Genomic DNA, 27,459 nt, shown 5'->3' with positions numbered 1-27,459 from the left:
CAAAAGCCCAACCTCCAGGGAAACTACTGTTTAAAGAGGTGAGGGGTCTGTTTCAAGCCATGCAGTGACCTCAGACTAGAGCCCCTTGAAGAACGTTGCTGCTCAATTGCTTATCTCATGCCCACAACTGAGGGAACAATAGCGACCTGGGGCCTGACCAGTTCTGGGAATCACTCTGCACACTGACCTCATGGTTTTACTCACTCTAGTTGAGCGGAAGAGCTTTCCATCAAAACACAGTGTCCCTGGAGGGTCAATATATCAACTGTGAATTATTCTCGCCTCAGTTGTGGGTCAGCAGATTGGATGCTGCTGCAAGAACTGGGAGCAGGAAAGAAGCCCTTCCTCTCCTGAGCAAGTTTTCCTACTATCTCCTTAGATCCTGCCAAAGAGAGTCCATTGAGCCATTCTTACTCTTTCTCATTACTATCTTTTTTCTTTACCCTAGAGTTACTAGTAGAACAGAATTTTATTCTAATTGTTTGCTCTTCAAGATAGGGGAAAAGTTAATTAGAATTTAATTTTTGCACAATTATCTGTCCAGTTCCTTCCCTACTTCTGTGTCCCATTCCCCCCCCCCCCACCACACACACACACACACACACACACACACACACACACACACACCAGTAGATGGGCCGCATCAGATTATTCTAATCTATACAAGTGCTTCTCCAACTGCGCTGAGGAGGCGGAACAATTTAATTTTGCAGTTGAAGAAACTGTGGTCCTACCGATTAAGTGGCTCGTCCTCATTCCCACAGTCAGAAAGAGGCAGACACAAACGGAATGAAACCCAGTTTCCTGATTCCCAGCCAAGTGTCCCAGTCTTGAAATAAAATTGCTTATTTCTTCCTTTTCCTCCAGCGACCGCCCTATTTTTCTCTTCCCTTTTGCTGGCACAGTTCCCACCCTTGTACCTAATTGTCTCTACTGTTTTCACACTGTCTGCTTTCTCCAGAATCCTGCAGGTTGGACCCCATGCCAACCAAGACTGAAGGTGCTAGTTGAAAGGGCACTAAGTGAGCAACACTATTAGCATCAGATGCCATCAAGGGCTTGTCTTTTCTAATGACTATTAGCAGGGCCATGGCAAGGATCATGTCTACTTTCTTTACCACTACAGCTAGCCCAGGGCCTGGCACCAACCAAGAGCTAAATAATATTAGCCGACTAACAGAACTGCTGAGTTGACTTTCCTTTCAGTCACTTTTCCTTTCTAAGGCTATTGTGGGTCCCTGGTCCTCTTCCTGATGTGAAGTTGGGGCATTATCACCAATTGATCAAACTGTTCATTACTGAAGAGTTTATAGGAGACAGAGAAAGATCTAGTCTGATGCTGAAATGCTTACATTTTACTTGCAAAATATATGAATCTAAATGAATAATGGAATCACAAATAATATGACAATCTATATATATAAAAGCCTAATATGCAAAGTGTCCTCTCGGGAGTTCGACTGACTGGGAGTTCGATCGCTCACTATGACGTGCGCTGACCACCAGGGGGCAGCATGGAATGAAGAAAGGCCCTGGCCGGCAGCCAGCAGCCGCTCGGGACTCTAACCATGCACGAATTTCATGCACTGGGCCTCTAGTACTGTAATAATTATGAGTCAAATTGGAGCCAAATTGCATGGATTCTTAATTTGTCTGTGTTTAGTTTCCTCATCTATAAAATGGAGACAACGGTAGTTCCTTCCTCATAAAGTTGTTGTAATGATTAAGTTATTTAATACATTTATTTGAAACACTTCCAAGAGTGCTGGTATATTGTTGTGTTCAAAAATGTTTTAAAAAGCACAGGATAATATATAAATTATTATTATAAGTGCTGTAGAAGGTCTCCTTTTAAGGCCCTTTTTTCCCTATAAGAACTAATCAATTCTCAAAATCTCTTTTCAACTATCCTTTCCAGGTTGTTTTTTTGTCATTTTGACTTATCATTTCATCATACCAGGAATCACAGGGATACTAAGTCTGTCCAGGTGTTTAAGATCTGAGAAGGGGAGAATTGCAAAGCCCCAACTAACAGCACCAACCATCTGGCGTGTGAGTGGGGCTATCAGTGCCCTTGCAATCCAGCCTACCCCAAGCTGCCTGCAACAACGTGGGAGAGCTGGGGAGACCTGTAGAAGAACCATTGCCACCCCCTAACCCCCATCCCCACAGAATAATAAGAAACAATAAATAACAAATTACTATTTTAAGCCACTAAGCATTGGAGTGGCTTGTTTCACAGCAAAGCATAACTGAAATATCACCTTGAATTTTGCTGCCAGAGGGTGGATATGCTAACAATTCAAATATTTAAAATCTAGGTATTCAGCATATATGCATAGCTATTTGCATTTTTAAAAACTCAAAGGAGGACATTTCACAGAATGTGTTTAAACTAGCTTTTTAAAAACATCACTTCACATATTCTGTATTTTTGTACTAATATTTTACATTAATATTTTTGGTGGCTGCCAATAAACTCTTAGTCTGCTTCTAATTTGTTGCCATGGTAAGAAGTGCTTTGATGAACATCCTTGAACATACTTCTTTGTACACAATAAGGATTTCCTGTGCATGAAATTAGGAGATGGAAGATTTGCTTGTTTTCAAGGTTTTGCTGACAATCATCTAATAGCTGGAGGGAAAGGTTGTACCCATTTACATTCTTACCATCAGTGATGATTCAGATACTCTTTCCCTGCACTTTTCCCAACAGTGGATAATACCTCTCACTTAAAAAATCTTTGTCAACCTAATGGATGAAAAATTATAATTTTAATAGTTTTAATTTTGTTTTTATTGTTGGGGTTGGGTATATTTTTATGTATAGTGGATACTTGTGTCTTTTTCAAAATCTGTATTCTCACTCTTTGCTCATTTTTTCCATTGTTAATATTTTTCCTATTGATTTTTATTTATGAATGTTATAGATTTTAATATTTTGTGTGTATATATATATATATATTTTTCTAATACCCTCTAAGAGAACATTTCCCCTCAGATTTTATGGGTTTATGTGGCTTTTCTTAATGCACAAAGATTACATGTTTTTTAGTTGCCAAATCTGTTGTTGCTTTTTTTTTTCTTCACTTTTTATTTCTGACACTGGTGTCATCAGATTCATTATTTTAAAGGATAATAAAGCTTAAATACCTTCAGAGAGGGAGTGTCAGTTGCCATCCAGGTAAAATCCAGACCCCTCAGTCTATCATACACCATATTCCATTCTCACCATAGCTAGTCATATTGACCTCCCACAACTTCCAAACGCAAGCTCTCTGTTCTTGAAAGTTTGGTTTCTGGTTTGTGAAGCGCATGGGTTCAGGGGTCAACAGATCCGAGGTAAGATTCTGACTCAACCACTGACCAACAGAAGAGCTTTCTGAGCTTCTGCTCCTTCATATTTAAGTTGAGACATAAATTAATGTGAGATTAAATAATGTATAATGAATAATAGTGATTGACATGTAATCGGCACTTAAATATCTCCAGCTATGCCCCCATGTTTTTGCTCACGTTGGGAAATTTCTCTGGGATACCCTTCTCTTCTTTCCACCTCACAATACTTTACCTACTCTTCCGGCCCAGTTCTACCCACACTCCTTCACAAAGGCTTTCATAGAGCTTACCATGTCCCTTACTCAACTTGGGTGTCTTGTTATTATTGTAATGTTTTAGATGAAGCTAATCAGCCAGGTTATGAGCTTTGGGAAGGCCTAGCCCAGTGCTCAACACTTACATGCATCTAATAAGTATTTGTGGAAAAAATAAATAAATACATGAATAAAGAATGCATGAGCTATAACTGCAAGGTAATAATATGAGTTAAATTGCACTTACAGATTAGCCCAATTATTATGCCAGACACAAAATTAGTGATCAATGCCAATTTGCTTGGTAAATGTTGCAATAATTGGTGTCCTGCATTATACCATTTAATATTTTAATGATTCAATATATCATGGGGGCAATGGGTAAAGGTGATCAAAAGGTGAACACTAAAAATTGTAAGGTAAGTAACTTCTGGGGATGTAATATACAGCATGGTGATTATAGTTAACAATAATCACCATGCAGAGTATATTTGAAAGTTGCTGAAAGATCAAATCATAAAAGTTCTTTTAAAGGAAGTTCTCATAAAAATTAATTTATAACTATGTAAGGTGCTGGATAGTAACTAAACTTATTGTGGCAATCATTTTGCAATATATATGCACATCAAATCATTATGTTGTACACCTTAAACTAATACAATGATCTATGTCAATCATATCTCAAGAAAACTAAAAAAATTTAAAATTTTAAAAAATTAAAGATAAAATAAAAAATATATAGCATGGGAATATACCAGTGGAATATATCATTCCTAACAGTCTTATATACGATATTTCTTCAGTTCTAAAACAGACTTTGGTCCCACAATTTAACATTCTCTGAAACTGGGGTATGTCTTATTAAGAAAATAGCCATTGGCCAGGTGGCAGTCATGACGTAGTTGGCATTGCCTCTGTATTTGTGAACATGGTCATCGCTATTTGAAGTGCCATCATGTCAGTGAGTTCAAAGCAATGTAGTGCTATCTGTGTATGATCCATATATTCTGAGAAATGCAATCAAGGCAGCAGAAATTGCCAGATGTGTCATATTAGATTCAAGAAATTCCAAAGCAACAAGAGGCTGATATAACCAACTCATGTATCATACAGGGCTATGGCGAAAGGGTTGAAACTTCCTTCTGGCCATTAATAGAGAATGTGCATAGCTTGTAGTGACATGATTCAGTTGAACAAAACAACTATGCTTTTTGTCAAATAACATAGCGCCAGCCTCAAATTTGCAGAAAGAGTGTCAGTGTCTGGGAAGCAAATCCCAGAGACAAGACTAGAACACCCTTTTAAGAAATGGTGCACTATTAGTGATAGTGTGCTGAAAAACACAGACTGATGCCCTGGGTAAAAAGGGACTCAGAGGAATTAGACTCAGTGTACAGAATTTTTATAAATACTTTAATTTATGTTGCTTTTATTTTTCTTTTCTATATATGCAATTATTGAAAAATCTATGTCTAAGTCTAAAATCGCACTTTCACCCGGCTGGCATGGCTGTGGTTGAACATCAACCTATGAACAAGGAGGTCACGGTTCCATTGCCAGTCAGGGCACATGCCCGGGTTTCGGGCTTGATCTCCACTGTGGGGTGGATGTGCAGGAGGCAGCCAATCAATATTCTCTCATCATTGATATTTCTATGTCTCTCTCCCTCTCTGAAATCAATAAAAATACATTTTTATTAAAGAATAAAATAAAATGTATGGAAAATATCCTGTATTAAAAATTGGGCATGCATTCGTGTGTTCAACCATATTTCTTCCAAACAACGTTTGGTAAATTTCTTTCTAAATTTTTTTTTCTTATAAAATTTCTGATGCCATTTCTTCTAGTTTACAAAACAATCTCAGATCCAAGTAATATATATTAAATGTACAGCATTTGATAAGTACAAAAAAAGGATAAAGAAGCAAGAAAAACATCATGCTCTCACTACCCAGAGATTTCCTCTTGATATTTTTGGCCATTACATTCAACGTATCTAGGGCAAAAACAAGCAGCCTAACTTGCACACAGTGGATGCTCACTACATCCCTGCTGAATGCATGAATGCAGAAAGAGAACTTGGAGCAAAGCCCATCTGTCTTGCTAATAGAATTAATTACACAGTTCTTATGGTGTATAAATCATTTGTCTTCTCAAGTTTGCTCTATTCTTCCCATATCACAGGAGGTTGGCCAGGACAGAGCCAACTTTCTACTATTTGGCCACGGAGAACCCTGGAAGGGATGGTCACTGTCCTCACTTCACTTATCATTCATTCAATAAATATTTATTAAGTGCCTGCTATGTGCCTGGAATACAGAAGGGCAATACATAAGCATGACCCCTGCCCTCTAGCAGCATCATACAATCTAAAGACAAAACAGATAAACCAAAACACTAAAATATGTGTGTGTATACATACACATATATATATGTATATATACATATATATACATATACATACAAACTGTGATAAGTGTATAAAAGGGAAGGCCTCTGATGGAGTGACGAGACAGAAGGAACAAAAGGGAAGGTTCTCTGGGGCTGTAAAACTTTAAGTGGGTGTGGACTAAGATTCGTGAAGGAAAAAGTGATGGGCAAAGAGGTAGGCCTATGATGCAGGGTCTTCCTAAGTTAGAGAGGATTTTGACTTTTATTCCATGTATGCTTGGAAACCAATACTTCCCCCCCCACCCCCCACCCCCCGTAATTTGAATTGCGTTTATTCTTAGCGGATAACATCCACGATTCAAAACACACCAGATTCAAAGATTTTTGAATGGAAACTCTCCCTCCCTAGTTTGGTAGCCACACAGTTTCTCTCCTAAGCTGCCTGGGTGTATGCCCCCAGAAATACACTAGGCACAAACAAGCGAATCTATGAGTCTATATTATAAGATATTTTAAGCAGGAGAGCGAGGCCACCGGATTTGTTTTAAGACCACCCGAACACTGAGAGTGGACCGGCTCTCTGCATTCAGAGCTACGCCCTGCAGCTCACCCATTTCACAAACCCTACTCTGCCTGGCATTCCCGATTTCTACACAGGAGATCCGCTGGGGCCCAGGGCTTCGTAAATTGCATCTCAGCAGGGATCCCCCGCTCTTTCCCACGCTGTGCGCCGACCCACCACCCCGCCCGCGCGCCCCCAGCTTCCCCGCCGCCTCCGCCGCCGTCTCCAGCCCGAGTTGCCAGCCTGGAACCCCGTCGCTCGGCACCCAGCCCAGGTGTGCCGATCTGTTTTAAACAGAGAACCGACCGGATCAAAGGCTCGCGGAGCAGGGAAGCCAGTGTCTGGCGGCTGGCCGCGAACGGGGCGGGCATGGGCGGGGCCAAGACGGAGGCGGGGCCGCGGCTGAGGTCGGGGGCGTAGCCGAAGTCTCAGTTGGCTGCCGAGCTTTCCAGAGCTCCCGCTGCGGCGCCGCGGTCCGGTACCCGGGCCACCCACGGGGCGGTGGGCCCTGCTTGGCCCCAACTCTGCAAAGCCCCGAAGGTAAATCCATCTAGGAGCCGGGCAGTTTGAGCACGAGGCAACCAGCGGCAGGGGCGGGTGGCTGGATGGCGGCGGCGGCGGGGAGCGTCCGAAGGCGAGTTTCCCAAGAAAGCTGAACTTATCCCAAGTTTCATGTGCATCAGCTTGCACCCGGCGAATTGGTGTCGAACTCTTTCCGTGCGGGTGGTCTCTGGGCGCGGGAGAGACGAGGTGGGGATTGGATTAATCCGCGTGGGCGCAGCCCGGAGTTTGTCCCGGATCGTGCAGCGTGGAGCGCGCAGTTTTGCCCTGGAAAGGGCGGGTAAGTGACGCGCAGCAGCGGGGTGACCGCCGGCCTTGGAGTGCGCGTCTTGGCGAGGCGTGCCGGGTTGTCTGGAGTCAAAGTTCCATGACTTCTTCCCTCTTTAGGCGACACTAGCTGGGTGCTGTGCCTCGCGGGGCTCACCCGCAGGCTTCGCTATGGACGGCGAGAGCGAAGTGAATTTTTCTAACAACAGTTTAACCCCTTCGTGGCGGAGGAGGTCGACCCCTCAGCCGCAGATGCTGGGCCGGAGCAAGCCAAGACCCCAGTCTTACCAGAGCCCGAGCGGGTTGCTGATCACAGATTTCCCGGTGGAGGACCTAGGACCGCTCCCCGTGGCGCAGACTCCCTCCCAGGTGCCCGCCGCTTCAGACGGCAGGACGGTCCAGAGGAGCCCTCTGCTTCTGTGCACCCATCGGAGGGCGGTGACCAATGGGAGGACGGTCTCCCCGGAGTACCGGGCTGTCTCTCCTCGGCTCCGACGCCTGAAGTCACCGCAGACCCCCAAAGGGGCGTTGGGCGGCTCCCCGAAATCCCCAGAGAATGGTACAGTGATTTCGCCTGCGCCGCAGCGGCTGCGCCCCCCACATTCTCCTAACGCATCGGCCCCGTGCAGCCCAGAGGGAGACCCAGTCGGATTGACTGCCAGCCCCCTGCCTTCGCCCGCTGCAAACGGGCTTACTTGTAACATCGACTCCCCAGGCTCCCGTTTGCAATCCGGCCAGACAGCTAAGGATCCTGAGCGGAGACCCTCGCCCCAGAATAGGTCTTTGGAACAAAAACTCCCCCTCCAAAGGCTGCCTTCTCAGGAGAACGAGCTCCCGGAGACTCCTTCAGTGGTTTTGAGCACAAATAGCCCGGCTGCCCTCAAAGTGGGGAAGCAGCAGATAATTCCCAAGAGCCTGGCCTCAGAAATTAAAATAAGTAAAAACAGCAGTCAGAATGTGGAGCCCCACAAGAGACTCCTCAAGGTGCGCAGCATGGTGGAGGGCCTCGGGGCGTCCCTGGGCCCCTCCGAGGACGAAGGCGAGGTCGATAACGACCTGGACAGCCCTGGGTCTCTGCGGAGGGGTTTACGGTCCACGTCCTATCGCAGGGCGGTGGTCAGTGGCGTTGATTTTGACAGTCCTACCACCTCGAAGAAGAAGAACAGAATGTCTCAGCCGATTCTGAAAGTAGTGATGGAAGACAAGGAGAAGTTTTCCAGCCTTGGAAGGATCAAGGTAAGAGTGGGCATGTCACTAAGTCCAAAGTGAAGGTGTTGGGGATAGGGAGGAGGGGCGCAGGGGAAATCGGACATTATTGTTCTCTTTCATTCTGTTGTTTGTTGATGGAAACCCGTGCACATGTATCTCTTGGCCATTGTATTGTTGGCAGGCACAGCACTAGTTCATGCAGCTTTGTGGGAGGAAGTGAAACTCTTTTATCACTGGGTTGACTTTCAAAGCTTAGGCAAAATCTGGGGACAAATGGGGGAAAAATACAGCAAATGAGGTATTGATTGGCTGCATGAGTCATGAGCACTTTTAACACAGGTAAACTTGCAAAGGCGGTGGAGAGCAGGGCAGGATTTTCACTCTTGACTTTGGCCAAGCTGTCTGGTGCTTGTTTAGAGGTGTCAGTCAGTGGTTGCTGATTCATCACAGCTGATTAGGGGAAAAGCTGATTTCCTTTGAGCCTATTGATTATTTTACATTAACTATTTAATGTTTTTTGAATGGCGATCACATACTAAATACCTCAGATAAAATGTGAATTTTAAAATTAGGTGCCAGAAAAACAAGACACAAAAGGCACAAATAGTATGTCATCTTTGTTGTTACTTGTTTCTGTCAACTCGGCCTTTGGTTGTATTTCATTCCTGTTTTGTGCCCATTTATCCTTAAAAGGAGTGCATTTAACAAAACTTCGGGTTCCAGTGAACTATGTGTTATTGCTCCCTGATAAAGGCCTAAAAGCTGAAATTGGTAAAAAAAAAAAAAATTTTTTTGCCAAATATGACAGAAAGAAATAGGGAAAACCAGAGAAAGGGATTTTGGAGTGTGCATGTGCTGTCTTCTTCAGAAATAAGGTGGACCTGGGCAACAGGGCAGACATTCATTTTGGGAGCCACATCTCTTCTTGGTTCATCAGAGAACTGGAACCAGTCTGTATGATTGTCACATATATAATACACAAGCAAACATGTTTTATTTTAGATCTTATGGCCTTGGAGAAATTACATAACATTTTATGTTTGTTTTTCCCTCCTTCCCCCCCCCCTCCCCAACTCTGCAAGTATAGCAAAGTTCAATTTAACAGTGATGGTGAGTCATAAATAGCTGAGCCTGCTGGTCATTTGAGGATTCTCAAACTATTTCAACAGGGTGTGAGGGACATTGTACATTTTATTTCACTGTTTTAGTGAATTGTAGTAGTCATATGAGTGAACCACTCCAGGGATCATCAGCTGTATGCTTTGGGAAATCTAATGAATGTAACAACAAAATAAGTACTTTTTCTTAATTAGTTGTATTTTCAATTTGGCTCATTCATATACAGTATGTTTTGCCTTTTCCTTTTTTGCTTTTCTTGTTTCTTAGAAAAAAGTGCTGAAAGGACAAGGACCATTTGATGGGGAAGGTAAGCATTTGATTTTCCAGACTTTTATTGCTGTTTCAATGTGGAATATCAATTATAAGTTCCAATCCAGCTGCAGTAACAAAAACACTTAAGATGAGGAAAATGTGCAGCTTCTCAAAATTATACAGCACAAAGCACTTCACTCAGCTAAATTTTTATCTAGTAATACCAGCAGTGAATAAAATCAATAGCTTTCTTTGTAAGCTGATAACTTTGTCAGCCAATGTCCTGGGATTTTGAATTCTTTTCCACTCTGGCTCCATCCCCACCTTCCTTTAAAAAAGTGGAGAAAGAGTAAGAGCAAGCTCTAGCTCTTTAGTCAAAAATTCTGAGAGTTTGGCATTTAGATCTTAAGTCATTTTTTTCCCTAAGTCATATTTCCTTTGACTTAATATTCTTTCCCCATTTTAGTTTTATTTCTGACTTCCCGTTTCCTTATCAAGTGTCTGTTTGGGGGAAATCTAACTCCTGGCCGACGGAAACATATTCCTAAGCATTTGTAACCCATATAGTATTTTCATTAAGAGTCTCAAAAACAAAAGCAGCTTCAGCCAGGTGTTCAAACCCTAATCAGATTAGTAGGCTTTGTGTAAATAGATGGGTCAAATGTCAGCCAACTGGAAAAGCATGAAAGGAGCAGCAGCCCCAGCTGCACCCCTTGTAGGGTTTGGTGGAGGGTGGTAGAGGTGAGGCTAGTTCCCTTCTTTCATGCTTTGAAATGCTTAGATTTTCCAATCTTCTATACTAATAAAAGGGTAATATGCTAATTAGACTGAACATCTTCCAGACAACCTTCTGGACAAAGCCATGTTGGCAGGGCCAAGGCAGAGGAGGTTAGAGGCGATCAGGCAGGCAGGGGAGAGCAGTTAGAGGGATCAGGCCAGCAGGGGAGAGCAGTTAGGCGGTTCAGGCCAGCAGGAGAGAGCAGTTAGGGCGAACAGGCTGTCAGGGGAGAGCAGTTAGGGGGATCAGGCTGGCAGGCAGGTGAGCAGTTAGGAGCCAGAGGTCCTGAGGGGTCCCAGATTGGAGAGAGTGCAGGCCGAGTTGAGGGGACCCCCTTCCCGTGCACAAATTTCATGCACTGGGCCTCTAGTTAAAGAATAATGAAGAAGGGTAAATCTAATGTAGAACCACCCAGAGTTATAAAACATACAACCTTGGTGATTATCAATTATTTCCCTATATAAAAACCATTCCCACTGGAGTATTTAAACATGACCGGTTTATAAAAATTTATTCATTGCACCAATCTCAGGAAACATTCTATCTGAAGAAGAAACCCAGATGCAGTGTTGTAGCTGTTGAGGATGAATTCATCTCCCTGGTTTTACAGCTGAGGACACTGGAAGCTCTGAGCGGTTTCGTGCTCGCCACTGTCACACAGCCAGTACTGGGACAGAGGTCTGGTTCTCAGTCCAGTGTGCTTCCCCTTGTACCACTTTTTGAACATGAAGTGATCAGAGCATCTACCTAATATCGACTTAGAGAGATGTTTTGCATCTTTTGGAATTTGGCATTGATTCTGGGACCTTTGCCTCAAAGGATTAAAAAGTTGAGCTCTTTTTTTTTTTGTCCAAGGACAGATCACCCCCAGAATAGATCACACCCTTCATTATAATTAGTTTTACATGGTTTCTGTTTATAAGGAACTGTTTCTGTGCACCCTCTCATCTCTTTCCAAATATGATGACCTAGAAATTCTTTTTCACATATATGTACTTGAGGAATGCAGTATTCTTACAGTTAATGATTAATAAGAATATAACCTGGGAAGCAGTGTGATAGTGGTGAGAACCTGTGAAGTTGGACTCAGGGGCCTGGGGTTCCTCTCCTACTGCTTTACTCATCATCTGAGTGATAATTGAGCAGGCACCTCAACCTCACCAAGGCTTGATTTCACCATGTGTAAAATGACGTTAGCATTACCGCTACCAATGTTGTTGTGGGAGGGAATGAGAAATCCTTTCAACAATGTGTGCGTATGTTTTGTGCCAATCACTAACTACTTGAAAGGGCACTAGCGGTGGGGGAAACGTAGTCATTACCTTCACAATCTGTTTTACATATGCAGAGCAATCAGAGACCAGTGCAATCTTGCATAGACCTAGTATTTCTTTATCATAGTCACGTAGATCATGGAATAGTTGATGATTAAAGAGGCAGATGTTTTCTTGCTTCAGTAGATGGAAAGGATTTTCAAACTCTGTGCCCCAAACTAAACTCCTAACCTTCCCTACTATAGCTAAATCTCTACGGTGTGTCCTTTCCCTCTCCTACCTTCTTGTGGGACTTGCAGACCTAGGCCACACCTGATCACTTCCTTCTCTGCGAGCCCATACACCAGTCCACGCCCAGTCCTTTCTACGTTGCATAGGCCAAGCTCCATTGCCTTTCATTGACTACTTCAGGAGCATCCTCATTAGTCCCCTAAGTAGTCAGTGTTTTGCTCCTAGAGATCTAATAAAACCTTCTCTTTCTGTGGGTTCCCATGGCAATCAGGATCAAAATACAATCTTTTTTTTTTTGAGGGGGGGCACCCCAACCGGGGATTGAACCTGCAACCTAGGTATGTGCCCCTACTGGGAATTGAATCCACAGCATTTTGGTGTATGGGACGATGCTCCAACCCACTGTGCCACCCAGCCAGGTCTAGTTTTTCAGAAGCATTTTAATGGATGCATCATTTAGACTTACCATAACACAATCTGTACAGTGTGAACGAAACTCATTCCCTTTGTCCTTAGGATAAAATTCAGTTCTGTAAAATTGCTTGCAAAGCTCTGCTTGATTTGGGCTGTCTGGCTCATCTCCCTACACACAGCTTGCACCCTTTGTCCTCTAGACATCCACTAAGGCACATCGACCTGCCTTAGTTCTTGTAAGGTACTGTATTTCACTTGCCTCAGGACTTTTGCATATACTTTTTCCTTTAGCTCTGTGGTATCTCAGCTTTCTGGTCTTACATTTTCCTCACGGACACCTCTCCTCCTCAGACTAGATCACACGCTGCTGACAGTCTTTTCTCAGAGTACCTACCTGTATATAAATCTTTCTGTGTGTTGGTCTGTATTTGTACAAGATCATTGTGTCCTCAATCCTACAGTGACTTGCCTTTCACTTGGAGAAAACACTAAAGTTCTCTTAATGGCATTGAGGCAAGGCCCTATATGACCTGCCCTTTATTCATCCCCAGTCTCCCATCTTCTATGCGTTCTCCCTCCCTTATCCTATTCCAGCCACACAGGCCTCCTTGCTGATTTGTACGCAGGAGTCCTGCCCCCGGGCCTTGGTACTGGCCATTCCCTCTGATGAAATGTTCTTTCCCCCGTAGAATGGTGTCTTGCTTTCTCACCTTTAGTCTTTGCTTAAATGTCACCTTGGGGAGGCCTTCTTAAATTACCCTATTTAAAATCTACATACCGCCTACATTACATTCCCTGTCTTTCCTTGTTTCATTTTTCTCCATGACCATTATCAGCATCTGACACATTTTTTTAAATCCTCACCTGAGTACATGCTCATTGGTTTGAAAGAGAGAGAGAGAGAGAGAGAGAGAGAGAGAGAGAGAGAGAGAGAAATATCAATGAGAGAACATCGATTGGTTGCCTTCTATACATGCCCTGACTAAGGATCAAACCCACAACCTAGGGATGTGCCCTCACTGGGAATTGAACGCGCGCTGTCTTTCAGTATACCGATGACTCTCCAACCCACTGAGCCGCACTGGCCAGGGCAGCATCTGACATATTTTTAAGTTATTTGTTTATTTATTGTCATTCTCCCTTCACTCTGATGTCAGCTCCATGAAGACTGATACTTTTATATTTTTTGCTCACTGTTGTAACCCCAGTGCCTAGCAATTCTTGGCGTCTAGTAGGCATTTTCTAAATATCAGTTAAACCAGTAAATGAATGAGTGACTTTGACTATTTTTCTCCTTAAACTTTTAGCTCACGAGGGCACGAGAAGTGTCTTTTATTTTCTATTTACTCCCAGTCCTTGGCACTTTGTGGATGTACAGTAAATGTTCATTACGCAGATAAATGAATGTTGATGGACCTTGAAGGGAAGGTAGGGTGTGGATTCAATTTAACCTAAAAATCCGTTTAACAGGTATGACTATCCTTCATGGGTAGTGTAGCGACATGGGAATTTTGCGTTAGTTGGCAGTTCATGTAGGGGCCCCTCCCTTTTCCTTATGGATGAATTAGGGACAAGGCTATGTGAGTGAGAAAATCACTTTGTAGTAATTGGAATACTCTCTAGTGACAAAATCCATCTGTCTCTTTGTCGTTTATTGAACTGGAGACTCAGCATTGTATACATATGGATGTTTGTTTAGAACAGGTAGCGTCATGATGACACGTTGGGTTGGCTTTTCTTGCAGAAAATGCTGTCCTGTACCAGAACTACAAAGAAAAGGCCCTTGACATCGACTCTGATGAAGAGTCTGAGCCCAAAGAACAGAAGTCGGAGGAAAAAATTGTGATCCAGCACAAGCCACTCCGGTCCACGTGGAGCCAGCTCTCTGCGGTGAGTGTTTGCCTTCTCTTCTGTCTGCCGAGGGGGAAACACTGAGTTGTGTAAATTTGGCGGGAATGTAGTTTTAAATTTTTCTGCCAATAGTCCTGTATCTCTAAGGAGTGAGACCCTTCTTCGACTGTGCAGTGTTTCTTGAACCTCTCAGGCACATGTGAGACTGTGAACTTCGACACTACTGATTAGGAAAATTAGGTTTTGATAAAGTGCCTCAGGACTGATGTACTATGAACTCTGGAAACTCTTCCTATTCAGTTATCTCTTCTCCTTTTTTTTTTTTTTTATATAGTGTATATGTAATGGTGAGTTAATCTATCTTGAACTTGATTATAATTATGGCTATATATACATATGTGTGTGTGTGTGTATATCTCTGTGCACAACAGGGAACTTATTAGAGTGCTTCCCTGGAAATCTCGTTTGATGTAGACACATTTGTATTTTTTTGAAATTGGTTAGTGAATGGCGTTCTGTTCCATCTTTCTCTGTGCATCTGTTGTGTGGGAGTGTCTCCACACTGACTTTTGGCTTGATGAGTAATTTCTCCTCTTTGCATCAGGCATCTTTTGTTTTCAGCCTAATTTCTATTCCTCCTGGCTTAACAAATGTCACAGTGTGATGCTTCCTTTACTTGCTATGGGCACAGCATCTGTGGGCTTCTGATGCATTACCGAGTGGAAAGGAATTCCCACGGTTGGCTTGGGTGTTGGGAGCATTGCATCCGAAACAAGCCAGCACACCTCTGTGAGTCCTTAGGCAATATGAGAGCAGAGGTGAGTTTTAAGCTGACATGAGTGTTGTTCAGAGTCAGGGATCTCCTCTATTCAGGGAACCTAGCAACATAAGAAAAGGAGCTGTGTACGTTGGTTGGTGCTCAGAAACAAGACCGTGGGGATGGGTGTACATTAATGGTGGGGATATCTTCTGCTTCAGGCTCTTCCTCCCCTCTTCTAGCCTGTATTGGAATTCAGAGTTCTAGAAACCAAGCCCTTGCTCCTTGTCCCTCTCCCACCCCTGAATTTGGTTCTAAGGAGAATCCACTCAGTTCCACTGCCTCCACGGCGTGGCACCCTGAGTATCAAGTCACAGACTAAAATGCCTGCAGGGCCAGGACAAGTAGTGTGAACAAGTGATGCTGGTGTGTGTGGGGATGGGGAGTGTGAGGACTGTCTTAGACAGGCCTTCCTCAAATTGAGCAACTGACGCTTAGCTCAAACCTATCCATTGTGGCCAAATCTTCTGATACTTAGAAAAGGGGAAACAGAAATCCAGACTTTTATGAGCATTATTCTATTTCAAGTTTTAAAAACAATGTGTGAGCCCAATAAAATATCTATGGGCCTAACTTTGCTTCTATACTAATGGTTTGTAACTTCTGTGATGTTTGCATGTGGTGAAGTGGTAACATCTATTCACAGAACTGACATATTGGAGGCTTTATATGCCAATCCAATGATCTCATGATATATATATACTAGAGGCCTGGTGCACGAAATTGTGCACAGGGCAGAGAGTCCCTCAGCCCGGCCTGCACCCTCTCCAATCTGGGACCCCTCGGGGGATGTCCCACTGCCTCTCGCAATCCGGGACCGCTGGCTCCTAACAGCTCGCCTGCCTGCCTGCCTGATCGCCCCTAACCCCTCTGCCTGCCTGCCTGCCTGCCTGCCTGCCTGCCTGCCTGATTGCCTCTAACCACCTCTGCCTGCCTGATCACCCCTAACTGCTCCCCTGCCGGCCTGATCGCCCCTAACCACCTCTGCCTCAGCCCCGCACCCGGGACCCAGGATTCCCTCCTCTGGCCGGCTGCAGGCACCTGGGACCTGGGCTGTCTTTGCCTAGGCTGGCACAGCCGCAGGGGACCATGGGTGGGCGGCTTCATCTGGGCCTCAGCCACAGGTGCCCAGGACCGCTGGCGCCCGGGACTGTGGGGCAGGAGGCTTCTCCCGCGCCTGGCTTTGTCAGGAAGGACATCCGGATGGTTGTCTGGAAGACGTCCGGTCTAATTAGCATATTACCCTTTTATTAGTATAGATGTACCAAAGCAAATACTTGGGAAAAACTGGGGTCAAGGCCCAGGGATGCTTGGTTGCCGTTAAATGGCTGTCATCCCATCATTGGTATGGATCATTTGGTAGAGAATCCTCAAGAATAATCCTGTGGATGTTTTCAGTTCTCTCTCTGTGGCAGCATCTGTGTTTGTTAGCACAGGCCTAAATCCTGCTGTTTTTCTCTGGACCCTAAACAGAATGTGTCACTTACGCTTTGATCCAACTGAACTTTAGTGCTAAAACTCAGGCTGCCATATTTTCGATGCCTCCTGCAGTTTAGTTTTCATTTAGATTAGCAAGTGCACATTCACATACTACTACATATCCTTCAGTATAACGTCAAATATGGGCATGCATTTTATTTGGCAAAAGATAAATGTACGGATGTGCTTTTTGTTAACAAGATTGATATCAAAAGACTATTGGGTGATAAAATACAAAACTACAAAGTGGATTCTAACTTTAGTGTGTGTTATCTTGCATTCGAGTGTTCCCAGGAGGCTTATGTGTATTTATTGTGTTGCTTGGCAATTACACTTAATCAAAGCAGAGTGATTGGACTTTAACACCCATTGCGTAGGCACCAGCCTGCATTTTCTTAGTGCCTTCTGTGTCTCCTTTTTACATTAAAATGTTTTACTTCAATTTTTATATTATAAAGTACTTCAGATGTGCAGAAACATTTAAAAATATATGTCTGTGTAATAGATTTCCAGGTACCCATCACCCAGATTGAACAAATCTTGATGTTTAAACATATTTACTTCAGGCCTCTATTTTTTAGGCAAATTCATTTAACCTCCCTCCTCTCCAGCCCTTTTCTTCCTTCTGCCGCCCTAGGGGTAATCACTGTCCTGAAGTTCTTTTCTGTCCCTACCACGTGGTTTTCTGTCCACCGAAAAGATGCAAGCAGCTCTGGCTTTTAGGAAAATAGATTTTTTAACAGCAAAAAGCTGCGATTACTTTTAAAGCAGCCCAGCAGTTGGTTTGTCGAAGCTGCAATTATGACCCTAAAGAAAGGCGGCTTCATGAATCATGGACAATGTCAGGCTGTTTTCTATAAGGATCAAGACCTCCATTTCTCTGTCTGACCACATGCCCCGGTCCCTCCTTTTAAAGGGGTTGCAGTGTCTGGGACAGGTCTTGGAAAAAGTTTGCTTTTTATATATTTTGGCATCATCTTTCCATGCTTAACTTTTTTTTTAACTTACTTTTTTATCCTCACTCAAGGACATGTTTTTATTGATTTTAGAGAGGCAGGGGGGGAGAGAGAGAGAGAGAGAGAGAGAGAGAGAGACAGACATTGATGTGAGAGAGAAACATTAATTGGTTGCCTCCCATATGTACCCTGACCAGGAACAGAACCTGCAACCTTTAATCTTCTGTTGTATGGGATGCTCCAACCAACTGAGCCACTTGGCCAGGTCTCCATGCTTAACTTTCAATATACGAAATTAGTAGGGTAGCCCCCATCCAGTCTTGCATATATCACTAACAAAAAGGCCTCTTCTTGGGGTAAGGCCTTGATTCCAGGAAGAATAGGACAGTGGGTTTTCTGGCAAAGGGTTAGGTCTCATATTGGCATTTGCCTTGACTTTCTACTTGGGAGGGGGTATATGTGTATGAGTATTTGCTTTTGATTATTTTATTTTTAAAAATCTCTTCTCTTTGTTGCAAACACCTGCCTGCTTCTTGGGATGAAACTTTTCTTATCAGTTGATTGCAAGAAGAATCCAGTCTCCAAAAGGCTCCTTAGAAGTGCAGCAACTGGCAGTCGTTCATGGCTGTTGCATAAGGTCTTTAAGCCTTCAGCCTGAAATGCCATTTGTCTTAGTGTGCTCACTCATGATATGTCTCCTTTAGTTTTATTGGACAACCACACAGGTGACAGGTGGTTCTCCACCTACAGCTTTGGCGACAGGTTTACCTGTAGTGTTGTGGTCATCTAGGAATAAGGGAGAAAAGAGAGGCATTTAATGGGACCTCAGTGGAATAATGAAAGTTTAGGCTGCCACGAACTTCTCTAACCAGATTAAAGTGAGTTAAGTTGAATGCATTTAGCAGCGGTGGCTCTGCCAGCAGGTTCTTCAAGTAGAGTTGGGTTGTTCTCCTACAGTCAGGAATACGACCTGGGCTCCTAATTCCATAAGGGGGACAGGCTTACCTCTTCCTTCACCTGATTGTCAGAGTCTATAGATCTATTCTTAAGTGGACATACTGGATTTCTACTGTCAAGGGAGTAAAAGTTTGTGCTGCTCTTCGGGTTTTGGGAAACACACTATGAGAAATAATTTACCTGATCATGGTGTTTGGTTGGTCACAAGGGAAAAGGAGTTGAAGTTTTGAACTTGAAAAGGTTTTCTTGATCTTTAGAGATCTGTGCTCAGAGATGAAGAACCTGCCATCCACAGGTGAATGGCCCAGCGCCTCACCTGTTCTTCCATAACCTACCTTCAATTAGGTGCAAAATGGCAGTGGGAATTAGCATAGTAAGCCAAGAGTTCCTGGATCTCTGAGAAAAGCTTGTGGGTTTGAAGAAAATTATTGATTGTTTTATCTGTCTGGGATAGAACACAAAACACTTGTTATAGTTAGTGCCAGGCATGCAGCAGCTGTGACCTGGGTGCAAAGTGAGCTTCTGGTTTTCCAAGTTCACCCTTTTATGGGATCCTGGAGGCACTTAAATACTACAGAAAGGAAAAGATAGATTTTGACCCAAGTCTTTTTGCTTTTCATCATAACTCACCCCACCCCGGGCCCCCCATCCTGCACTGTGCAAGCACTAAAACATGACAGTTGCGAAACCGGTGTTTGTTTTGTTACGTTCAGTGACAGCAGCAAAGCCACACTCACCAGCCGTCCCCTGACCCCATTTATTTGCCACGGGGTGTGTTTGTGTAATTTCCATCACCTTGACATCCCAGGTGCTTTTGAAAAGGGTGTTCAGGCTCCAGAGACAAAAACAAGCACCCGGGGCAAACTGTGCGCTGAATTCAACACCTAATACAGTCATCGCTACTGTACCCTTCATTTGTGCTTGCTGACAGGCGGATCTATCAGGAGCCTTAAATCACTTTGAGTATTTCTTCAGTTTGCTTCAAACTTGCAAACTCTTTATTCAGGAACTGGTTTTCCTATTTTCATCAAAGTATGTCTTCAGCTGTGCTTAGCATGGCTACCGGTGTGATAGGAAATCTAGAATTAGGACGGGAGTCTCGTGGGTGCCGGGCTCAGCTCTTAGGGCACAGAGGTTGCCTCTGGCAACTTCCCGAATTGCTGAAAGAGGAAGGACGCTTTGAAAAGACGCAATTTTATTATAATTTCATTCTGTTGAAAATATAGCAGACACGTTAGAGTCTTAGCAGTTCGACTGATGGGACTTATTCTTTTAGAATTTACACTGTTTAGTTGAAAGACATACTTTTTCTCCTAAAAAATCAGAGCTCAACAGATGTAGTAAACCTGTATGTTATTTTCTTTGCAGAAATGCTTCATGCATTTAGAGGATAAAGTTTCGTTCTTTTTCTTAAGTTTTCATACTTGTCTCAACTAATGTTCAGTCGCTCAGTGACGTGCTGCTTAAGATAATCTCTTGAGTCATATAATTTTCCATTTGTGTTTTTGCAAGATAGCAGTCTCATAAAATCACTTATTACCTTAGATGGTGATTAATGCTTTTTACCATATTTATCCTTTGTGTTTAAAAAGATAGAGAAACATTCTCATTTTTCGAGTCTGGCTTACTTATAGTAATTCACATGTAATCGGCCAGGGCTTTCAGCACATACTCGTCCACACTTTTAAGCAGAACAGCAGAACTCCTGGGATGTTTGCATTTTTATAAGCAGAAAAAGTGGTCCATGTGCCTAGACCGGAGACCCTGGGCAGAGATCTTATTCCAGCCACAAGGGCTGGAGCTGGGGGCCTGCTTAGCCTGGGCCAGGGACTGGGCTTATATGCTTCTGCCGTTTTTGTACAATTAGATTATAGTGTTCTCTTAACATCTTCGAAAACTAATTTTGACTTATGTGAGCAATACATAACACATCCTCCATGTGAAAAGGAACTTAAACATTTCAGATAAGACTAAAGTCTTTTTGATAACATATCTGCCATGTTAATCCTTTCCCCTCCTCTGTAGGTAACGCTGTTCTCAATTTGGTAACAGCCTCATCCAAATGCATGTGTATATACATTTAAAGAAAAAAGTAAACATTGCGTGTCTTACATGAATAATATGCTTTATAGATTTTATAACTTGCTTTTTCTCTGAACCACGTGTCTTACAAACCAGTTAATGGTTATCCATGATCTCCAGTGTTCTTTCTAACTGCTGTGTTCTTCTATAGGATGGATATGCGTTTTGTCATCTTTCCTTGGGTGGTGGTGGTGGGGTTATACATGCTTTGAGAATCTAATAAAAGCTATGAGCCCTGCACCTTCTCTTTAGAAAAATGCGCACACAAGTATACGTGTACATAGTTGTTTATCATTTTTGTTTTTTCATTTCAGTTTGAGGGCAGCTTTTTCTCATGGCTGTCTCCAAATACTGGGAGCACCTCACTGTTGCTCTGTATGTCCTGAGTGCAGTTTTCATGTTGTTCATATTGTTCAGAAGTGTTTCTCTTTCTGAACTTTAGCACTGTTGGAACTTGAACTGTATAACCCCATCTGAACAATATACACAGGTTAAGGGAAAAAAACACACCACTCTGGTTGGAGCTGAGTAATTAAAGAACAATTGAATGGTAGATATGCCAATATTTATGTTATTGATTCTCTGGAAAGAACAATGGGATGTGAAAAGGTGGAGGTGTGTGCACCAGGCCCCGAGGCAAGGCAGAGAGCAGAGGACACAGGTGCTCTAAGAAAGTGGGAGGTGATGAGCACAGGGACTTTAATTTTGGCTGGCATAACTACAAAGGGAGCATTTCAGCCAGGAATCCAGCCAGGGGACCTAGACAAAGAGGGTCTTATCATTTCATTGAGCAGGAAACCAGTGAGAGAGATTCCTTCATTCATCTAGTGTTTGTGGAGGGCCTGCTCTACGCCAGGCCCTGTCCTAGACACTGGTGATGGCGCGCACACACACTCCACCTTGCTTTCATGTCCTTACAGACACCCTGCATAGCAAGACAGACGTCAAACAATAAGGGCAGAATTGCAGCTGTGTTAATGCCACAAAGGGCATGTTTGTGCTGCTCTGAGAGCCTTTTGGGGAGGGCACCTGTCTGGGCAAGGTGCTGTCAGTCGAGGGAAGATGGCAAAGGAGGTGACAAGAGCTGCCATCTGAGGAGTGCCCAGATAGATGTCTGGGCAAGGTTGGGGCAGGGTGTGGGGTGTGGGGGTGCAGGCACAGTAGAGGAGTCCCAGGCAGAGGGAACCTCATGTACGTGGGCCCTTGGGGTGATGGTGGGTAAGAGGAGTTAGAATGAAGTCAGTGCAGTTGGAGCTTCTTGAGCTCCTCCTCCTTCCTCTGATCTCTAATGTTGGAAGGTCCCGGGCTTCGTCCTTGGGCCTCTTCTCTTGTCTGCACTCACTTGGTGATCTCATCCACTCTTGTGGCTTTATCTACATCGTATGCTCTGATGACTTCCAAGTTTATATTTCTAGAACTTCAGGTAAGGATATGCAACTTCTTTTCTGGTATCTAATAGGCATCTCAAAGTTAACCTGTCCCAAAAGTGTACTTCTGATCACGCCCTTCTCTCCCTCCCAAACCTGCTTCTCCCACAATGGCCTTTATTTCTTCTCAACAAATAGCTTTATTTCTCCAGTTGCAGAGGTCAAAAACCTTGGAGCCATTCCTCACTCTCCTCTTTCTCCCATAACCTACCTTCAATTAGGTGCAAAGCCTGCTGCCTTTACCTTCAGCACAGAGCTGCTCTGCGCTGCCTCCCCGTCCAATGCAGAAGTGGAGTACCTGGTTTTTTCCCTGCTCAACCACTTGCATCTGCCTGTGTCCCTTTTAGTCACTTCTCCAAGTAGCACCTATCTATAATAATAAAAGCTTAATATGCTAATTAGACAGGACGTCCTTCTGGCCGTCCCTCTGGGACGAAGCCAGGGCTGCGAGGGAAGCCCAGGCCCCGGGTGCTGGAGGGAAGCTGGTGCCAGCAGCTGAGGGAAGGAAGGCCTACTCTTGCACGAATTTCGTGCATCGGGCCTCTAGTATAATTATATTGTTGATTTGTGCCCTGTTAAAATATACTGAGATACTGTCTCTTTGTTCTGAACCCTCAAGTGATTTCTCCTCCACTCAGGGTAAAGGCCAAGTCTTATTGTGGCCTGGGGGAGTGGGGGCTGTGCGATCTGGCTCGTGGTTATCTTTCTGGACTCATCTCCTGCTTTTTTGCCTTGCTTATTGCTAGTCACCCTGTTGTCCCTCAGATACAAGATGTACTCTGCCTCAGGGCCTTTGCATTTGCTGTCTCCTCAGCTTACAATAGCTCTCCTTCTAGACAGCCCCATGGCTCTCTCCCTAACACCCCCCTCTCCCAACATGTCCCATCCTCTCTGTGGCACTTATCCCTCCTACAGACTATGGGATTTACTTTTTTTGTTGATTGTACATCTATTCCCACTGGAATAAAAGCCGCATGAAGGCAGAGATTTTTGTCCATTTTGGTTCCTGTTGTATCCCTAACACATGACATAGAGCCTGACTTAAGGAGGCTTGCGGTAAATATTTGATGAATTTATGAATGAGTGTATGAACGAATAAATGCAAAAACCTAATCCCGTAAGTGAAAACAACAGAAAGCTACTCAGCAGTGAAAGCAGCCAGGAAGGTTCCTAGTTCGGGCCCATTTGGGGGCTGTTTTTAATTTTTATTTCAAAAGAAAAATTCTTGATGGTTGTTTGGCCACGTCCAGGATTTAATAGATGTCTTTGAAACATCGGGGAACTGGCATCTTCACAGTTTAGAACTATGTTCGCGCATCGTAGGCATTTGCATACTATGAAATCACTTTAAATGATAGCTTCTATCCCCACTCGGGGTTTCTCTTGGGGACTTGGCTGGGTGCATTCTGTAGGAATACAAGGTAATTAGGTAAAAGGAGAGAAGACTCAGTTACTTGGAGAGGTTCTGAATAACTGTGGGGGAAGGCTCTTTACTCTTGAGCTTTGAATTGTAGACATCATCTATCCCATTCTTATATTTGTCTTTCTGACCTTCAGATGTCCTCCATGGCGCCTTGTCCCTTGGTCCAATGATGGTACTGTTTCTCAGGGCCACAGCCACACAGTGGCTTGTTTGCATAATGACTGGAAAAGTCACCACCTTTAAAATTACTGTTGAATTTTAAAATATGGAACTAATGCTTAAAAATTTGTTCATCAAATTTTGTTGATTTATCCCGACTACGTATAAGCTGTTGATTTTCTACCTGATTCGTCTGTACTCTGATGTCTTAAGATGATAAAGGTTTTTATTATTTGTGTACCTGTTACTGGAGGAGATAAGGACTTACAGAGCCCATGGACAGCTTCTGCAGGAGGAAGTGTTGTTGCCAGTGAAAGGAAATTGCAGATTATTTTCCCCTTTGGTGCAGGAGATAAACTCTGCCACCCCGCCAACTGCAATAACACGAAAATTGGAGCAGCTCCCGTGTTGGGTGGCAGGAAATCCCGCTTCTGGTAGTGATGCTCAAAGGAGTCTGGTTGTGGTCTGCTCCGCTGAGCAACAGGGAGCCCCGCTAGCCACCTGGGTTCAAGGTCTCTGTGTGCGCAGGCAGGTCAGTGGCTGACCTGCAGGAGAGCTGTAGCTCTGGGACCTGCCCGGGGGGCATCCTCATATTGATCAAACAAATAGTTAAATGAAGTTAAATGATTGGCCAGATATTTGCAGAGGCTTCCCTGTGTACCAGTGAATGTACTCGATTCTTTCCCTGCAGTTTATGTAGTCCTTGTGACAAGACCACAAGGGCACGCACTGTTTCTCTACGTACCTTAGTACTTGATATCCAGGCAGCCGAGATTCTGAGATGTTAAATAGGGCTACTTGCTTACTGTTTGTATAAGGGTCTTGGTATTACCTGGAAGGGCAGGAACCATATTTCCGAGTGATGACTTGGCCAGTGTTGTGACTCAGTGACCATCTGCCTATTGGCTCTCTTCCCATGAATTGGCTTTCTTCTCCTCTTTACTATGTCTGTCTTTTCTCCTGAAAGCTCCTGCAGACTTGGAGTTTCTGAGTCCTCCTAACTTAGACTTGAGTCCACTCCTACTCCACCTCACGCTGTCCTTTCAGTTTCCATGTATAATGAACCAGTGTAGTTTCTTGAGAGCCATGTTGGATCATATTGGCTCAGCCACTTTCCCTCTGATAATAGGTCACTTCCTTGTCATTTGGCCAGGTGCCTAACTAGCTCTATTCCAATCAGCTTTGGCCTCCGTGTGTGTGCATGTGTGCAGGTGTGTGTCTGTGTGTATCTCCAACAACAGTTTGACAAAGCAGAAGTTACCTGTAATGCATGCAGTATACTATGGTATTTTCTATTTTATCCTCCTGTTTTGTTACATTTAAATAGATGAAGATCAGAGATTTATGGACTTTATCTTGCCATTTACTAAGAGCTTAGAACTTGTAATTTGAAAAACCCTGGTCTCTGACTCCAAAATGCATCACTGAATTATAGGGGGCAAACTCCTAAAACCTAAGACCTGTACTGTAGGATTTTAGAAGCTGGTTTAGAGGACAATAGAAATGAAATGTCTAAATGATGTTTTTGAAAGAATGTAGGACAAAATGTCAAAATGAATGACACAGACATCAGAAAACAGTTAAGAACAGGATACTTCTCTCTAGAAAGTGTGACCAAAACTAGATGGGCTGGTTGGACAGAAAAGTGGGAAATAAAAGCAGTAGAAGTATAACATATGGCTTGCATGACATCTGATATATAGGTAAACAGAATGCTAATTCTGTTTCTATTTCTCAGATCTCCTCCATACAATAAGATAATTCCCGTCGGGTGAAATCATTGCATGCTTTGTAAATCCTACATAAAACATCAGTTCACTTAATTGCTCATTTTTCTAGAATAGTTTTTTCTTAGGTTAGATTTTTATTACAAATCTAAGAAATTAACTTCAGGGTCAGTGTTGGTCTAAGTAACTTACTATTTTGGAATTGTTCATCCTGTCCATCTGCCACTTTGCAAAAATAACAAACAAAAATAAAACAGCATTTACCCTGTTGGCATCACCTTTACAAACGAGTGTTCTCTACAGAGGAGCCCGTCAGACCTGCCTTTGCCAGCCCTTCTTGACTCACACCTTCACTATGTGGCGATGGCGTCATTCCCAGTGACGCCGACTCCAGCCCAGGCCTCCTCCCCTCGCTCTGACACTTGCACACCTGCCTGTCATCACTCACTTTCAACACTGCCTCATAGCCACTGCATGGTTTGGACTTGACTGAGATCTTTCTTTTTTACTCCCTCCCTTTGCCTTACTCTGTTTCTTTTTCTGCTGGTGGTCCCCTCTCATTTCTCTAGCTTTCCTTATGGGCAACAACAAAAAAATGCAGGTACTGTTGGCAGCCTTAACGATTTCGTTGGTCTGCCCTACTTGTTTTATTTCTTTTTTGAGAGAGGACTTTGAAACCTATTTTAGTTTATTTAAAATGAAGATTTAGGCCTTGGCCGGGTCACTCAGTTGGTTAGAGTGTCATCCGGATCTGCCAGGGTTGCAGTGTTGAGCCCTGATCAGGGTAACAAGAATCAACCAATGAATGCATAAATAAGTGGAACAACAAATTGATGTTTCTCTTGTTCCCTTCCTCTTTCTCTAAAAATCTATAAAAAAATAAATATGAGAATATTCTATAAACATTTTTTTAAAAATAAAAATTATGCTTTAAAACCAAGGCATGTTCATTATAGAAAAATCAAAAAGGATCAATAGAAAAAGATAACAAAATAAAAATTAGTCGACATTTTGTATATAAGATTTCAGACCATTTTTTAAAAAGATGAAATTGAATTTTTCTTTTCTTTTGAGCAAAACTATCAATAATAAAATAATATTGTCTTGATACCCATATTTTCCCTTTGTGTTCTAAATATCTTTTTTTGTGTTAATAAACCTGCTGTTTTGTAACCCATTATTTTTCTCTTAACAATGTTGTGAATGACTTTCCGCATCATTAAACTTTCTTCCACAACAACCTTTTGAATGGCCTATATTGTGTTTCATCAGATAGGTGGATGTTTGGTTCTTTTAACCACTTCCCCATTGTTAGTCATTAGTTTGTTTCTGATTTTTCAATTTAAAAATTCAAAGTTTAAAGCTGATTAAGTTCTTTAAAATAATTAATTTTGAATTACAGAAGTAATACAAATACATTGTCCTGATTACAAAATTAAGCATAACAGTTCAGACCGAAATCTGCTTTGATTTTATCACCATTCCCAACCCCCTCCCTGTTAGTCTTGGTCTGCTCCTCAGTATTTTATTAAATATTGCTCATCCTTTGTAAACCTGCTCATCCTTTTATTAAATAATTTTATAAATTGCCCTTTTCCCCTAGCATCATTTTCCCTTTCATCCTTTCTCCTTCTGTGTCATTAGCTTTTCATGTGTGTTTTTTAGCGTCATTTTCTCCTCTTCACTGTTGACAGGTGAAGAACTTCATCTCTTGCTCACCGGGAGGATAGAGAATGAATACATTTGGGTCTAGGCTCAGTGCCCACAGGGGAATGGAGGCTAGCTAGTAAGAGCCACAAGTCAAAGGGAAGCATTCCTTTACTGGGAGAAACGTCAGGATTAAGTAACACGTGAAATCACCAGGCCACCCCACTGACAGCTTAGCTTTCACTGCAGCAGAAGCTAGGAATCCAGTGTGAGATGAGGTTTC

At 43.2% G+C, this 27,459-nt stretch overlaps 1 protein-coding gene across 1 annotated transcript in view; it reads left to right on the top strand.

Moving 5' to 3' along the window:
* The first annotated feature begins 7,010 nt into the window (after nucleotides 1-7,010).
* Nucleotides 7,011-27,459, top strand: part of ARHGEF26 (Rho guanine nucleotide exchange factor 26) — a 112,798-nt gene continuing 92,349 nt past the window's right edge. Inside the window, exons 1-4 of the mRNA XM_080657834.1 lie at nucleotides 7,011-7,086; nucleotides 7,495-8,610; nucleotides 9,970-10,009; nucleotides 14,396-14,541. Of these exons, the coding sequence (XP_080513960.1) occupies nucleotides 7,546-8,610; nucleotides 9,970-10,009; nucleotides 14,396-14,541 (1,251 nt within the window). The 5' untranslated portion in view covers nucleotides 7,011-7,086; nucleotides 7,495-7,545. The remainder of the gene's footprint in view (nucleotides 7,087-7,494; nucleotides 8,611-9,969; nucleotides 10,010-14,395; nucleotides 14,542-27,459) is intronic.

Source organism: Plecotus auritus, assembly GCF_963455305.1.
Source record: "Plecotus auritus genome assembly, chromosome: 2".
Classification (NCBI taxonomy): Eukaryota; Metazoa; Chordata; class Mammalia; order Chiroptera; family Vespertilionidae; genus Plecotus; species Plecotus auritus.
This window is presented reverse-complemented; position numbering and strand designations above follow the sequence as displayed.